Source organism: Vulpes vulpes, chromosome 10, assembly GCF_048418805.1.
Source record: "Vulpes vulpes isolate BD-2025 chromosome 10, VulVul3, whole genome shotgun sequence".
Classification (NCBI taxonomy): domain Eukaryota; kingdom Metazoa; phylum Chordata; class Mammalia; order Carnivora; family Canidae; genus Vulpes; species Vulpes vulpes.
Genome location: NC_132789.1, coordinates 13,656,479 through 13,673,406, shown reverse-complemented (window position 1 = coordinate 13,673,406; position 16,928 = coordinate 13,656,479). Strand labels below are relative to the sequence as shown.

At 45.9% G+C, this 16,928-nt stretch overlaps 1 protein-coding gene across 3 annotated transcripts in view; it reads right to left on the bottom strand.

The window, feature by feature from the left end:
- Positions 1-15,846, bottom strand: part of FBXW8 (F-box and WD repeat domain containing 8) — a 124,584-nt gene extending 108,738 nt beyond the window's left edge. The window contains exon 1 of one of the 3 annotated variants that reach the window (XM_026015906.2): positions 15,593-15,846. Coding sequence is in view for 2 of the 3 variants with exons in the window: in XM_072722926.1 (XP_072579027.1) it covers positions 9,708-9,989 (282 nt within the window). In the remaining variant the exon portion in view is untranslated. Of the gene's footprint in view, positions 1-9,707; positions 10,037-10,450; positions 10,833-15,592 lie in introns of those variants that run through there. The other 2 variants (XM_072722927.1, XM_072722926.1) reach the window with 2 other exon arrangements.
- Positions 15,847-16,928: the final 1,082 nt, after the last annotated feature.

Genomic DNA, 16,928 nt, shown 5'->3' with positions numbered 1-16,928 from the left:
GTTCAAAACACTGTCTGAAATCAGAGCCATCCCAGGTGTTGGGGGGAGAAGATGTGCTGTTGGCAAATGTATAAGATGTCTGTCTACACTCGAAGAACTAAAATCTTTTCTAGAGATAAATCATCATCATATAAAACAGCGCAAAAATGAGAGACAACAAAATGCAACATACACAGTCCCCTCAGGCTCAAGCATTCCAAAGTTCCTAAGTAAGTCAGCTATTTAGAACTTAGAAATCATTTCTACACAGAAGCAATGCTATGAAGAGTGGTTATGCTCCAAAAGTTCACAAAAAGCCAAGTTAGCTCTTCACATTTAACCTAATCCCTGTGCCTTGTGATGAGATAGAGCAAAAAGTATTTAGTAAGTTTCTGTTGTTTGCATGCATGGATGGGAGAACTATAGCACTACACAATCCAACCAGTACAGTGCCTTGCACACAGCAGACACACAATAAACGCCCATAGGATTTTTTTGGTCTTTTTCTAAAAAGGCTTTCCAACTTCGAGAATCATTCTCACTAACCACCTACTGGTAGGACTGCACTGGGCACTTTGGCAAGGAATGGATGCAGCAAACGCCAATCTAAAGGACTGGAGGTGAGTACTGGGTGTGGCAGTGAAAGAAGCTGGTACGAAGCAGAAGAGGCTGGCCCTCTGCCTTCAAGTCCCTTTTAGTTTAAACTGAGATCAGAGCTTAAGGACCCAGAAAGGAGGGAAGTCAGGTGAGGGGGTACTCTGAGTCAAAAACTTGGACCAGTGTGGGTATGGATTTATTTGTGGAAAGAGTAGTTTCACATCAAGGGTCCTAAATACTCCAAGCACATTCTTACCATCAGGATCAGCTACATAATTTGTGGAATCCTCTGTAGAACAAGGGGTGGTAGGGGCTTGTTTAAAAAGGATTAAGAGGGCAGCCTGGGTGGCTCAGCGGTTTAGCGCCACCTTCAGCCCAGGGCCTGATCCTGAAGATCCCGGATCGAGTCCCTGCATGGAGCCTGCTTTTCCCTCTGCCTATGTCTCTGCCTCCGTGTGTGTGTGTGTCTCATGAATGGATAAAATCTTTTTTTAAATAATTAAAATTAAATAAAAAGGATTAAGAATTTTATTTGTTCTTTAAGGATTTTATTTATTTATTCATGAGAGACACAGAGAGAGGCAGAGACATAGGCAGGCAGAGAAGCAGCTCCATGCAGGGAGCCCAATGTGGGACTTGATCCCATGACTCTGGGATCACACCCTGAGCCAAAGGCAGATGCTCAACCACTGAACCACCCAGGTGCCCAGGATTAAGAATTTTAAATCACATAGGTCACACAGGCCCTGGGCAGCACAGAACCAGCACGTTTGCTATTCTCTGCCTATAATCCCCTCCCACAAATCTCTGCATGTTTGCTCCCTCATCTCCTTCCTTCCATGAAGGCCTTCTTGAACAGCACTGTTTAAAATTATAGCCTCTACCCCTTTTACCCGCTGTATCTTTCTCTAGACCATTATCTGACAATTTGGTTCATTGTCTACTTCTCTCCAGAACTAAGTTCTGTAAGGGCATGGAAGTTTCCTGTCTTGTTCACTGCTGTATCCTCAGTGACCAGAACAGTGCCTGGTACTTAGAAGCCATTTAATAAATACTTGTGGAATGAATGAATGAATGAATGAATGAAGCCCAAGCTGCTTTAATCAGCAGAATCTTCCAAAGACGAGATGGTGACCTAAGTTACAGGTTGTTCTGGTATACACAAAGAGCATTTCAAAAGGTGCCTAAGTAGAGACTTGCTGATTTATAACAAGAAAAAATGAACTGCACTGATAAAGTAAGAACTCTTCCACTGAGGTAAAGGAAGAAGGAAGAGAACCCTGAGCTGGAGGGATGGGGGTCAGGGGAAGGGCAATTAACAGAATAGAGAGAATTCAAGTTGAGCATCAAAGAGAAGGCAGAGAACGGCAAAGAGGGAGGGAAGTGTGCCCAGCTAAGCCAGTTCATGAGTTCACATTTTATGCTGTTTGCTGGAGTTCATATTAGCAAGTTTCCTCACTCGTTTCTAACTTAAAAACAGAAGAAAAACACGCCATCAAATTGAACTTGTTGACAGCACAGATGTAGGTTCTGACAAATACTGACATAATGGACAATACATATTAGTCAGCACTAATAAAACTTTATCAGGCCTGAAAACCCAAATCCTACGTTGAAGAATGTTTGAATGTTCCCAGGGGTTCTAACAACCAAGGAGCTGCTTTGTAACACTGCTGTTGGAAGCAGTAATTCTGCCAGTAATTCTACATCAACAACTCTAGATGGGGCCCCTACTGCAGGGAGTGCTACAGGAAAGAGTACAAGGAAAAGACAGGACACCCTGCCCTCCAGGGACTCCCTAGCTAAGGAGTAGGACAGTGATAAGTCTTAGCAAAGAGCAAGTGAGGATGGTGAATGCTCTGCAGTACTAATAAGAAAAGGGCCAGCTTTAATTCACTGGCTGCTTACTGAATGCCAGGTTTTATTTCATGGTCTCTTCACAAGACAGGCATTAGCATCATCCTCACTTGATAAGGAAGGCAGGATAAGTTAACTCCTCAAGGTCAAACAGCTAGTATAGCAGGGTCTCAATTTGAATTTGAGTCTGTTGGACTTCAGAGCCTAGACTTCTAACCAGGGCTAATGTGTTTTATCTTTTCAAGATTTTATTTATTCATGAGAGACACACAGAGAGAGGCAGAGACATAAGCAGAGGGAGAAGCAGGCTCCACATGGGGAGCCCAATGGGGGATCCAGGGTCACCACCTGAACCAAAGGCGGATTTTCAACCACTGAGCTACCCAGGTGCCTCAGCTAATGTGTTTCCATTAATGTCAGCCTTTTAGTTAAAAGAAGCAGGACTCTAGGCTTCTGAGGTCAGGGACTATGTCCATTCAGTTTACTATGGATTCCCCAGCATCCAGCTGATCAATAAACATGGTTGATGATTAGAAAACACATTAATTCCCATAGTTAGGGCTGCTTCAAATACCCACCTAAGGCGGACATCTGTTGTTTCCGTCCTTTCCTGCCCAACACCTATTCCCTCTTCATTTAAGAAACCACCCTACTCCCACTCTTGGTCACCTTGGTTTAATGAGGCTGACCCCTCCCTCCTTAACATCTGGAGTGGGAGTGGATACAAGCCTGGCCAACCTGAGTTAGTGATTGGCCCGAGATGAACACATGACCCAGGCTGGACCAATGGGAATTTAAGTTCATAATTTCTACTGCAGATAACAGATGCTCTCTTTCTCCTGGTTGGAAGTGGATAGAAGATAAGACTGGAGTTGCTGGTAGCCCTTTTATCCCCAAAAAGGAAGAGCCTGCCTGTGAATAAAGACAACAAAAGGAAAGCAGGACCAGGCCATAGAGATTTCTAGTTGCATGATCTAAGCACCCACACCCGGAAGCCCCGGTGGCTCAGCGGTTTAGCGCCGCCTTCAGTCTAGGACGTGATCCTGGAGACTCCGGATCGAGTCCCACGTCAGGCTCCTTGCATGGCGCCTGCTTCTCCCTCTGCCTGTGTCTCTGCCTCTCTCTTTCTCTGTCTCTCGAGTCAATAGATTCGTTCCGGTTTAAGCCAGTTTGAGTTTGCTGCTGATTGCTCGCACTCTGAGTTTTGACACATCACCTAAATAAAATGGGACCAAGCAACTGGACATCACATATACCAAACAAAGAAAGAAGCATCCTTGCAATTATGCTCAAGTGTCCCCACCACCTCTGAGAAGTTGTAATTTATGGAGAGGGATAAATGTAGGAAGCAAGTGCCTACTGCCTCTAAAAATCTGTCCAAGGGCGTAGCATTTCTTTCACTAGTTAAAACCATACATATTAAAAAGACCGTTTGGGTAATTCCCATTCAACACCCAAAAACAAATGGCTTCTCAGTACTATTACTTAGAGCTTCACAAGATGAGACCCAAGAGGAGTCACTTCCAAGTTTTCATCTCAGCTGTGCTTGTCCTTGGAAGGTCCAGCCTGCACCCAGCCAGATGACACTCCAAGGCAGTACTGTTCACCTACTCCTTGATTGGCAAGTTAACTTTTGATTGCCAACTTACTAGTTGTTTCTCACTCTAGCAAGGATACTGAAGACTCTACAGTGAAGGAGGCTGCAAATACAACACAATAGGCCACACTGGCCCAAGAGAACACACCAGAGACTGGGGGGAAATCACCCAAGACAAGGGGATGTTAAGAGATTTTTATTTCTCCTTCATGTCAAGTGGATCAGACTGTCAGTTTCTGTGGAGTCTCTAATGGAATTAAATCTTCCTTCTCAGGAGTCAGCCATAGATCAAATAAGGATTCTTGGAAAAATAAATGCAAAGATCACAAACTTGTGACCCAAGGCAGACCAGGCCCACGGAAGGTTTCATTTAACCCAGTTTTAACACTTAAAAACACATTTTTTGGGGGGGGCTGGGGGGGTCTTAGTTACCAACAATTAAAAATGGGAAGAATTTGAGTGATAGATGGTATTAAGGGCCACTACTTTGTTCATTCCTTCCTGTATCCAGGCACCGGGTGACTCCCCCTAACTCTAGACTTGGCCATCTGGCTTGCTCTGCCGGATGTGACCATAACCAACACAACCTGGGCAGATTTCAGAAGCACTTGGGCATTAGAGCTTGCCCTCCTGCTGCTCTTGTAACTCTGAGAAAGTCCATCCAGGGCTCATTTCTTGGATGATGAGACAGACCACCACCACCACACACACACACACACACACTCACTCACTCACTCACTCACACACACAGCAGCAGAGTTGCCTAGCTAATCAGGAGCTAACCGTAGACATCTGGGCAAGCCCACCCATGCCCAGCCCAAACTCCAAACCTGCAAAATGACGAACTAAAGTGGTGTTTGTTTTTTAAATATTTTATTTATATATTTGAGAGACAAAGAGAGAGCAAGCACGAACACATGAGCAGGAGGAGGGGCAGAGGGAGAGGAGAAGCAGACTCCCCACTGAGCAGGGAGCTAACCCCGGGGATCATGACCTGAGCCAAAGGCAGACGCTTAACTGAGCCACCCAGGCACCCCTAAATTGGGGGTGTTTTAAGCCAAAGTCTTGGGTGTTTTCTGTGTGGCACAAACTGATGGGAGTCCACATAAAAATAAACATTCCTGATTACAAAACAAAAATCTGAAGACTCTGCCAGACTGGGTCCACATTCCTGCAAGGCAACAACTAGCTGACATGGGCAGTGGCTCCCACCTTTAGCCCAGCTACAGCTTGGATTCCCCCAATTTATCACCTTCTCATCTTGCCCATGCTGAGGTGGAATTCAGTTCCCATATGTCATCTCAGTTAGATGTTGTTATATTTATGGCAAGAAGAAAGTGAAATACTGTATCATGTAGGAAAGCCATTATAACCACCTTGGAGAATTGTTTGTTGGTATTTACTAAAGCTGAACATCTGCAGACCTATGACCCAGCAATTTCACAATTAGCTATATACCCAAGAAAAATGAGTACACAGGTTCCAAAAGACATATAAAGCATTCACTGCACTACTCCCAATGGTCTCAAATCAGCTGTTAAACGAGTTATCAAGAATGTCCATCAACAGAATAAAACGTGACATATTCATAAGGATGAATTTCACACATAATGCTATGTGCTAGAACCCAGACACAAGCAAGCACATGCTGAATGATTCTACTTATAGTTCAAAAACAGAAAATGAAAATAAGGTGTTAGAAGTCAGGTGAGAACACATGGGGGTTCTGACAAGCTAATAATGCTGTTCTGAAAACTGGATGCTATTTACATGGATTTGTACATTTGTGAAAATTCACCACATTTGGACATTTATGATCAAACAGGGCTTGATTTAAAGAAACTTTTAGAAGTATAAAAACAAGACCAAGAGGGCTAGTTTTCAAAAAAAAAAAAAAAAGTTAAGTATTTTTTTAAGGATATCATGAAGGCAATGTCTACACTCTCTGTCATATTTAATATTTAACATGACAAAAAAGAATAGCAGGTATCATGGGGAGCCCAGTTGGCTCAGTCAGTAGAGCATGCAACTCAATCTCCGGGTTGTGAGTTTAAGCCCCAAACTGGGTGAAGAGTACTTTAAAAAAATTTTTTTAAAGGATAACCATGAGGGGATCCTTGGGTGGCTCAGTGGTTTAGCGCCTGCCTTTGGCCCAGGGTGTGATCCTGGAGTCCTGGGATCGAATCCCACATTGGGCTCCCTGCGTGGAATCTGCTTCTCCCTCTGCCTGTGTCTCTGCCTCTCTCTCTCTCCTCTGTGTCTCTCATAAATAAATAAAATCTTTAAAAAAAAAATAAAAAATAAAGAAAATAAAGGATAACCATGAGTTGAAGCATTACAGATGTATGGCTGGAATCTGGAAAGATATACAACAAAACACATGATGAACTGGGAAAAAGGACAGAATGAGCCACTCCTAGGCTACCTCACTCATTTGCAGGATCTGCCTGACCTCCGGGCTCTGGGGCTTACAACCTCGGACATGGGGATCCAAGTCTTTTCTCTAAAGGTTACCATCATTTCTCACATTTAGGATACTAGGTTGGTTGACTGCCCCTAAAAATCAATTACTTTTCTTACTGCTCATCTGTCAAATGGGCCTAATAGCCACTGGAGAGAGTTGTTGGGAGAAGAGAAGATAAGGTCTTTAAACCCTTACGGCGGTACCAAGGAGATGGAGAGGAATTTTATTTATAGCCATGTTGATGATGGTGAAGTACTTTAAAAAAAAAAAAAAAGTGTCCTTAAGGTTGATGCTGTTAGGATGCAGAGCCCAGCAGTACCTACTGTGGTAGGCATGGGCATGCAGAGGAGGTTTTCTCTAATTCCAATGTGCCCCTTGGATCCTACAGTAGGCAGGCCCTTTCCTTTTCTAGAATACTTCATTTAGGGCTCTGCTATTTTTAGTCTCAATGCCTATCCCTCAGGAGTATTAGGGCCAGAAAGCCTCGAAGAATCAAGGCAGTAATCCAAAGGAAGCTGTACAGCAAAGAACAAGGTCTCAAATTTGCTGGACATCCCAACCAGCACATTTCTAGGAGCTTCCTCAAGATTTTGATTAAGCAGACAGAGACACACCAGAACCTTTTATTAAGGCCTAAGGGGATTTTTACACCAAGTCAAGTTTGTCAAATTACTACCTGGTGAAATTTACAGTCTAGCAGACCTGGATCCAAATTCAACCCCAGCCCCCCCCCCCCCCCCCCGGAACTTTTCAGCTAGGCATCCCTGGGGTGGTTACAGAAAACCTTTCTGAATATCCTTATTCATAAAAGGGGATTTACAATATGGATTCCCCAGGATTGCCGTGAAGCCTGAAGACACTGCCACATTCAGCAGGTTGGATTTTAGCTATGAGGCCCCAAGTGTGCCTTTGTCCTAACAATCCACTTTCCTGTTTCTCTCTACTGCCATGAGCTGTTCTTGCCTTAGCCTACAAATCTACTTCCATGGGAGTAACTTCTGCATAGATCTGGACTGGCCTGACCAACTTATCCGTGCTAAACCACCTTCCCAAGGCATTGAAAGATTTTTTACATCTGCCAGATGTAAAAGTCTTTACATCTGGCAGATGTAAATAAAGTCTTTAAAAAAACAAAACCAAACTGCCTCAGCGATGACCCACGTTTTACAGAAGCAGACAGGAAGCCACCATGAATTTTCATACATATAAAAATTATCACATTAAATGAGTTTATAATACACACAACACAAAAAGTTTCTAGCCCTAGAGAGATAGAGGAGCACAGGACCAGAACTTGGTGGAAACTCCTATCACTGTTAATATCACTTGAGGAAAACTACAACTTAAGTCAGTCATTACTTCTAGAAACAACTCGCCAATTACAGAATTACTCTGAACTGGGAAGCCGTAGAAGCCTTTTCTATAAGCCTAATTTAAATCGACCCAGGGGGGATCCCTGGGTGGCGCAGCGGTTTGGCGCCTGCCTTTGGCCCAGGGCGCGATCCTGGAGACCCGGAATCGAATCCCACATCGGGCTCCCGGTGCATGGAGCCTGCTTCTCCCTCTGCCTATCTCTCTCTGCCTCTCTCTCTCTCTGTGACTATCATAAAATAAAAATAAAATAAAATATTAAATCAACCCAGGGGCTCCTCGGTGGCTCAGCCATTAAGGCAGCTGACTCTGGACTTCTGACTTTGGCTCAGATCATAATCTCAGGGTCATGAACTCTAGCTCAGCACCTGCATCCATGCTTAGCAGGGGGTGTGCTTAAGGATGCACTCTCCCTCTGCTCCCTCCATCTCTAAAATACATTGAACCATTAAAACCTGCTGTACTGGGAAGCCTGGGTGGCTCAGTGGTTGAGCATCTGCCTTTGGCTCAGGTCATGGTCCTGGGATGGAGTCCCGCATCGGGCTTCCAGCAAGGAGCCTGCTTCTCCCTCCGCCTGTGTCTCTGCCTGTGTTTCATGAATGAATAAAGTCTTTAAAAAACAAAACCAGGGATCCCTGGGTGGCGCAGCGGTTTGGCGCCTGCCTTTGGCCCAGGGCGCGATCCTGGAGACTCAGGATCGAATCCCACATCAGGCTCCCGGTGCATGGAGCCTGCTTCTCCCTCTGCCTATGTCTCTGCCTCTCTCTCTCTCTCACTGTGTGCCTATCATAAATAAATAAAATAAAATTTAAAAAAAACAAAAAACAAAACCAAACCTGCTGTATCGTCCGAACTCTTAACCATGGACGTGTTTTTTTTTTTTTAATTTTTATTTATTTATGATAGTCACAGAGAGAGAGAGAGAGAGGCAGAGACACAGGCAGAGGGAGAAGCAGGCTCCATGCACCGGGAGCCCGACGTGGGATTCGATCCTGGGTCTCCAGGATCGCGCCCTGGGCCAAAGGCAGGCGCCAAACCGCTGCGCCACCCAGGGATCCCAACCATGGACGTGTTTTGATGATCCTGACTGTGCCAACTTTGCTAAGGGGGTGGGTTTTGGGGGGAGGGCGCGCCTCCAAATTCTCAAGAACCTCCATGCTAATGATAGTGCCCAAAGAACTTCGCCTTCCCTGCTTTGTTCCTGAATGCATGTGCAGTTGGGGGGCGGGGGGGACGACTGAGTGGTACAAACTTTATGCAAATGAAGTTAAAATCGCTTTCTAGGGGATCCCTGGGTGGCGCAGCGGTTTAGCGCCTGCCTTTGGCCCAGGGATCAGGGATCCTGGAGAGCCGGGATCGAATCCCGCGTCGAGCTCCCGGTGCATGGAGCCTGCTTCTCCCTCTGCCTGTGACTATCATAAATAAATTAAAAAAAAAAATTTAAAGAATCGCTTTCTATCCTGGTCCGGAGACCTCCTCCCTAAAGGCAACCCTTGTTAAAAGAGCCCAAGAGCGGGATTTCTCAAACGGAAACGGACATGTGGGGTTGGATAACTGTTCCTGAGCGCCGTCGGACGTTGGGGAGCATCCTCAACTTGTACCCGCCGGGCTCCAGCAGCAGCTCCCCGAACCCAGTTGTGGCCTCCTAAGAACGTCTACGGACGCTGCCCACGACGGGGCAGCAAGGTCACCCCGGGCTGGGGACCGCCACGGGACCGCCACTTGCAGGGATGCTCCGTGCCTGGCCGGAGACACAGGGCGGCACACGGTTACTTTCCGACTCGCTGCGCAGGGATCCGAGCCGGGCGGGGGCGGGGGCGGGGGCGGCAGCCACTCACTCACCAGGTCGCGGATGAGCTGGTCCACCAGCTGCTCCTCGCGGGCCGGCGGGGAGCGGGAGCGGCTCGCCGCGTCCTGCCTCTCGGCCCGGGTCGCCCGCGGCGCGGGGGGCCGCCCCGCCCCCTCCAGGAGGCCCTGGGCCAGCGCCAGGTACCCCGAGGCCTGCTCGCCACGCCCCGCGGCCACCTCGGGCCGCCGCGGCCGCCGCCGCTTCCGGAGCGCCTGGGCCTGCGCCAGCTCCTCCTGCCAGCGCCGGCGGAACTCGTCCAGGCTGTGGTCGTCCATCGCCGCCGCTCCGCGCCCGGCTGCCACGGGACAGTCCCTCCGCGGGAAGTGTCCGCCGCGGCCGGAAACGCGCGGCGCCGCCGCACTCGGGTTCCGGGTGGGCGGCCCCGCCCCCGGCGCGCCTCTCGGGCGGTCCCCCCGGCGCAGGTGGCTCGGGGCGCCCGGGGCCGCGTGACCCCCCCTCCCCCACCCCCCCGCTTTCCCGCCGCCCGCTCTCGTCCCGCACGCCCCTGGCGCCGAGCACCTACTAGATGCTGGGTCCCCGCCCCTCGCCCCCACACTATCCCTCCCCTCTTGGGGTTTCCATTCACGCGGGGCGGGGAGGGGGGAGACGTTCCACGGAATGAACCCGAAGGCGCGAATCATTGGGAGCCGTTGGTAAGGGCAGAGAAGCGGTGGGGAGGAGGGCCCGGGAACTCCTGAGATGATGGCACGTGGGCTGAACGAGGAGAAAAACCAACCGTGGGAAGATCCGAGAAGACCTTTCCAGACGGAGCTACAAGGGGGATGGGAAGAGCGGCATGCAGTCTAGTCCATCTTCCAGATGCTTTGCACCTGCCGGTCCCTCCTCTGGGAATCCCCGCCCCCCCCTTGACCTCGCGAACTCCGCATCTTTCCTGGCTCAGCTCGTACCTCGGTTCATCTCGCTCCAGTGAGGCCACCTGGTTGTTTATTCCTGCAGCACCCCAGCACCCCATACTTCTCTTGCACAGAACGCAGTTTGTAGATTTAGACTCATGTAATTGCTTGTTAATCTCTCCCCTTTCCTACCGGGTTACCCATTCTTAACTTGGAGTCTGGAGATTAGTAGGCCTTCAACAAGTATTTACTAGCAACCCCTTCAGATCCTACGTTTTGTCCCCACTTTACAGATAAAGAAACTGAGCCCCCCCCCCCCCAAAAAAAGCACACAGCTGGTAATATGCAGAGCCAGGATTTTTTTTTTCCCCCACTCCAGGCCTGATCTTATATAATCATACAGCCTATATGCCTAAGCCAGCCAGGAACCACTTGGTTACCTTAGTTACCATGATTTTTCAGCACGGGGATATTAACAGCATGGTTATCAACAGCCTGGGCCCCAGAATCAGACAGACAAATCTAGTTGGGGATCCCAGCAACACCCTCATTTGCCCTCCTCTTTTCTTCCAGCAATTCCAGCTCTAGGAAGTTACCCTAAGAGAAGAAACGAGAGGATGAATTCAAGGAATACCACCAAAACTTTGTTTTATAATACTGAGCATCAGAAGCAATCTAAATAACTGACAGTAGGCCAGTGGTTTAAAAAAAAAAGTTTGCCCCGTTAGAATATAAGAAAGATCCTAACTAGAACACCAGCTCCAGGAGAGCTGAGACCCGATCTGTTTGTCCATTTGCTAGGTCTTTAGTGCTCAAGACAGTGCCTGGGACATAGTAACTGCTCTATAATAATTTTTCAAAGAGAATCCATGAAATATTGTGTAGCTATTAAATATTACATGGAAAAATTTAATCACAGCATCACATGACTTAGCAAGAGAAAGCCAGGATACATCAATGTACAGTATGAGGTCAGCAATTTTTTTTTAAGTGCATATGCAGGGGATCCCTGGGTGGCGCAGCGGTTTAGCGCCTGCCTTTGGCCCAGGGCACGATCCTGGAGACCGGGGATCAAGTCCCACGTCGGGCTCCCGGTGCATGGAGCCTGCTTCTCCCTCTGCCTGTGTCTCTGCCTCTCTCTCTCTCTCTCTCTCTCTCTCTCTCTCTGTGACTATCATAAATAAATACAAAAAAAATTTAAAAAAAATAAAGTGCATATGCAGAGAAGCTCTCTAGAGGGGGCCAGATTATGGGTTAGAATATACAGATATAAAACAAAAAGACTACTGATTTTCTACAGTGAATGTTAACCTAGCCCAGATTCCTCCAGAAAGCAGAGACTGAGACCTGGGCTGGCAGGTAGCTAGTTACTTGTACTCGTTTTTTTGGAGAATAGAAGTGGGGTGCCAAGAGAAGAGCAAACAGGGGTAGGAGGGACAGCTAATCCAAAGACCATCTTGAGTTGGTCCTGCTGTGAGCAAGTTACACTCCATCCAACGGAGACCTTCCAGGCAGCCTTGAAGTCACCACCAGATTGTCCTCCCAAGGGATCAGAAATGAATGACAGACTTTATTCACTTACCCATCCTCCATTAGAGAAAGCTTAAAAGTTTTTCATAATCTCCTACTTCCAAACTGAGTTTAACTGAGTTGTTACTTATGTCCCACACCAGGGAAGCAGAGATGCCCTGAGGCAAAAAGCAAGAACTACTCTATGCAGCTAACAGGAGGGACTGTCTGATTGCCCATGCATAAAGCCAATTACCACAGCAATGACAAAGTAAGAGGTGAGTCAAGAGTCAAGAGGATGTGATGTGGGGCTTAACAGGAGTCCAATAAGTATTCCTTTCATAATAAAAATAATGAGTTTTCCTCAGAACCTTTAGCTTACATTCCACTTCATACTAGATATTTTCCAAATGGAATTCCAAAGGTTAGATTTGTTTTGATTATCTATTTGTGAGTCTAAGTCCAAATATGGCTTTTCTGATGGCTCTGGAGTTTACAGAACACCTAATATTTAAGACAAAACAATTTTTAACACACCTGATTAGGATGTTCAAAAAATAAATCCTTGTTTCCTCTGGTCCTTTTAAGAGAATTTTTACAAGGGTAATGCATGCAGGCTAATGGGGCCATTCATCACCCAGAGAAAGTAGGGGTTAAAAAAGGGAGGGGGGAATATACCAAGAAGAAGGAAGATATTGTTCTCTATTCAATATTGAGTACCATTATGTTGATTTTATCTTTCTAATAGTAAATTCCTGGGCCTCCATTTCCTCAAGAGAAAAAAAAAATTTAAAGATCTTTCCTTCAGAAGGGTTGTAAGGCTGATAGAGGTTTATAAAACTCCTAGCACCTGAAGGGCACACAGTAGGCATTCAGTAAATGCTGGCTAGGATCCATATTAGTAAGTCGGCTGATAGAGATTACATTCAAAATATGCTCTAAGTCTGATGTTCCACGAGACCCACCTTTTTTCTGTGTCACATGTTCCTTGCAAGTTCCATCCATTAAAATTCTTTGGTTGCAAATCTTGCTAGTTTAAGTAAGAATCAATTGAACCAGAATGGCTCACAAAGTTTAAAAGAAAAACAACCAGATCCTCAGAATGCCCAGAATCACATCAGATTCAGGGATTTCATGATAGGAAGTCACGAACCGTCTGTTTCGGATGATGTCACCATCTGTTTTGGATGATGTCACCACCTGTCTTCGATCTTCTAGGACTCAGATTCCCAGGCAGGGCTTCTCAGTGTGACCCTTTGACCAACATCACCTGGGCATTTGTTAGGAACACAGATTCTCAGCCCATGCTACAGGGTCAGACTTTGGGGGTGTAACCCCAACAACATGTGTTTTAATAACCCCTAACGGTGCTCCTGATGCACAGTCCAGTTTGAGAACCAGTACCCCAGAGAATCATCAAGATGGCCTGATTCCTGGGCAGCCTTGGTGGCTCAGCGGTTTAGCGCCGCCTACAGCCCAGGGCGTGATCCTGGAGACCCGGGATCGAGTCCCACGTCAGGCTCCCTGCATGGAGCCTGCTTCTCCCTCTGCCTGTGTCTCTGCCTCTCTCTCTCTCTCTCTCTCTCTCTCTCTCTCTCTCTCTCGATTAAATAAATAAACCTTAAAAAAAAAAGATGGCCTGATTCCTTGAAGAGTGGTTGGGATAGAGGGATTGTAATAGGCTCAGTTTCCAGGACTACATGAAATGGGGAGGCAAAGTTCCCCAAAACAGAAGAGGCAGGGTGGGATACTGGGACAAACTGAAACATTTACAAGGCTATCACAGGAAAGAGATGCTGGAAATTCATGTGTCCATACCATCAGTCTTCTGTTGCCCGTTGCTGATGTATTGTGTATCCCCCACAAAACCCAAGCTCAGGTCTACCAGAGCCCCAGAAGGATGTCTGAAAAGTGGCCGCCGTCTTTCCCCCAAGTACCTCCTGTCTCATTCACCCTCCTCAGGCCAGTCACTGGACCACCAAGGTGCAAGGACTTCTTTACCTCTGGGTCAGGGTAAGTCTTAGAAAAGTAGAGAGGGCGAGAGACAAGAGCAGATGTTATTAATTTGTTTGTTCTCAGGTACAAGAAGGTGGATCAAGTTCCTACTGCTGCAGTGACATGTTAAGGGGTTTAAAATAACACACAATTATTCTCTTACAGCTCTAGAGGCCAGAAGTCCAAAAGCAGTTTCACCATGCTGAAACCAAGGTGTTGGCAGGATCACACTTCCTCCAGAAGAGACTCCTGAAGCAAGTTTCCTGCTTGCTCCAGCTTCTAGAGCTATGTTCCTAGGCTTGTGGGTCCTGCCTCCACCTTCCAAGCCAGCAGTGTAGTATTTTACTCCAGTCACTGCCTACCTTCTATCCCTGGGTTCAAGTTCCCCTCTGCCTCTCTTTTATAAGGATACCTTTAAGTTATCCTAAGGCACATCTAGATAACCCAGGATCCCCCTCCTCCTCAAGAGCCTTAATTTAGACACATCTGCAAAAGCTTTCTTTTTCTTTTTCTTTTCTTTTCTTTTTTTTTTTTTTTTTTTGCCATCTAAGGTAACACAGGTTCCAGGGATTAGGATCTGGATATCTTTGGGGGCCATTATTCAGCCTACTGCACAAAGCCTTCAGTGATCACAGACTCAAATGCCTATAGATAACTCCAGGAAACAAAAATGAGACACATGAGCCAGGTGTATACTGTCCCGAGCTGCAGTGTGGATGCCCATCTAGACAATACTCTGCTCCACCCACCTGTCGGATCTTAATCCAGATCATCTGAAAATAAATATCTTGATTTTTAAAATTATTAGCAACAAATTCTTTTTTAAAGAATAAAAGTTTTTGTTAAAAGTGTAAGTTGCATTCGGTAGACTACAAACCCAACAGTTGTTCATTCTTGAACAATCCATGAAGTAGGACAAAACTTCCTTCAACTTACATTAAGATACCTCCTTAGCTCTTATGAATGGGATGGCAGACTTAACACCTCATTTGGGATCATTAACGTGTGAGGAACACCAGGAGATGAATATGAAAAGTAATACAAGGAAATGATGATGATTTCAAAGTATATTGTTTAGACACATCAACAAAAACATCAGAATGATATATAGTCATTTTGAATATCAACATGACCCTGATGTATCACTATGGGTGTTTTTGCTCTTTATTGCTATTTTATGCCTTCATAATCAACAAGATATAAAATTCTCTGAGGGAAAAAAAATAAAACTTTGGTCTTTAAAAAAAGAAAAGCTATCTGTAGCAAGAAACAATTTGCTCGTTCTTGAGAATTCCCCCATCAATAATTCCTTTAAAAAAAAATGCTGCAACAGACGGGATTCAGTGTCAGCTGCCAGCTACAGACTTAGTCATTCAAAAGGAAGTTGTCCCATATGGACACCACTCTCCATATCTCTCTCTCTCTCATCTCAATCTCCTCCTGCTTTTATTGAAGCCCCCTCCAACCTATCCCTTTAATCTCCCAGCCTGGTCCCAAAACCCATCCCTCTGAAATTTTACCTTTTCTCAGAGAAGAAGCAAGTTCTGTCCTCGGGTCCCTTTCATTTCCCTTGAAAATTCAGCTCCAGCCCAATGCTCATCAGAGATGCTTTGCTCAGCCATCTCAGGCACACAAGGAGGAGGTGATGACGTTAGTCCACAAGATGGGTGTTCTCACTCCAGCTTAGACTCTGAGACTCCAAGAGCTAGTTTCTTTGCCTGCTCGCTTAAAAAGCAACATGGTATGACAAGCCTGAGTATTTCTGGAGTGGTGCACCACACTCTGGGTGCACATGAAGATATTGTTTTTTTTTTTTAATATTTTATTTGTAAGTAATCTCTACACCCAACATGGGGCTCAAACCCACAACCTGAGATCAAGAGCTGCATGCTTCACCTACCGAGGCAGTGAGGTGCCCCAAAATACTCTTGTTCTTAGCTTGACTTTGACCCCGACTTGTCCAATGAAAGAAGTTCCCCAACATTATTTTTTAAAGTTTTATTTATTTAAGTAATCCCAGAGAATTGAAAACATGTCTACCCAAAAACCTGTAATGAATGTTCATAGCAGCATATTCACAATCACCAAAGGGTGGAAACAGCCTAAATGTCCATCAATGGGTGAGTGGATAAACGAAATGCAATCTATATATACAATGAAATATTATTCCACCATAAAAAGGAACAGAGTGCTAATAAATGCTACAACACGGATGAACCTCCAAAACATGCTGAGTGAAAGAAGCCAGTCACAATTCCAATTCCATAGAAAATGGAATTACAAGGGAATTGACCCTTACCTTAATGGGTAAATTGTCTTATTATTTGTTTGTGTATCTCTCCCATGAGAATGTAGGCTCCCTGACAGTGGCAACCACGTCTACCTTGTTCATCCTTGTGTTCTCAGCCCCTAGCACAGAGCCTGATTCCTAAAATGTGCTCGATAATTGTTGGTTCCGTGGCTGAATGAATGGATAAACAACTGGATCCACGAATGATGGAGCTAAGAGAGGAGTCCCACGTCAGGCTCCCTGCATGGAGCCTCCTTCTCCCTCTGCCTGTGTTTCTGCCTCTCTCTGTCTCTCTCATGAATAAATAAAGTCTTTTAATAAATAAATATTTGTGTTACTGACGAGGCTACAAGTAAAGATATTTACAACCACACACACACACAGAGTAGCAGAGAGAAAGATAAATTCACTCCTATAAGAAGGAAATGAGAGATGTCATTGTAAGTCTCATAAATCTCAACCCAAGTGCTCATATAGGAGATAGAAGAAGTTGCCTGGTCTATTCTACTTTCCAATCTGCTAAAGAGTCTCCTCTCCTTTTCATTTTAATAGAAAAATCACTCTGA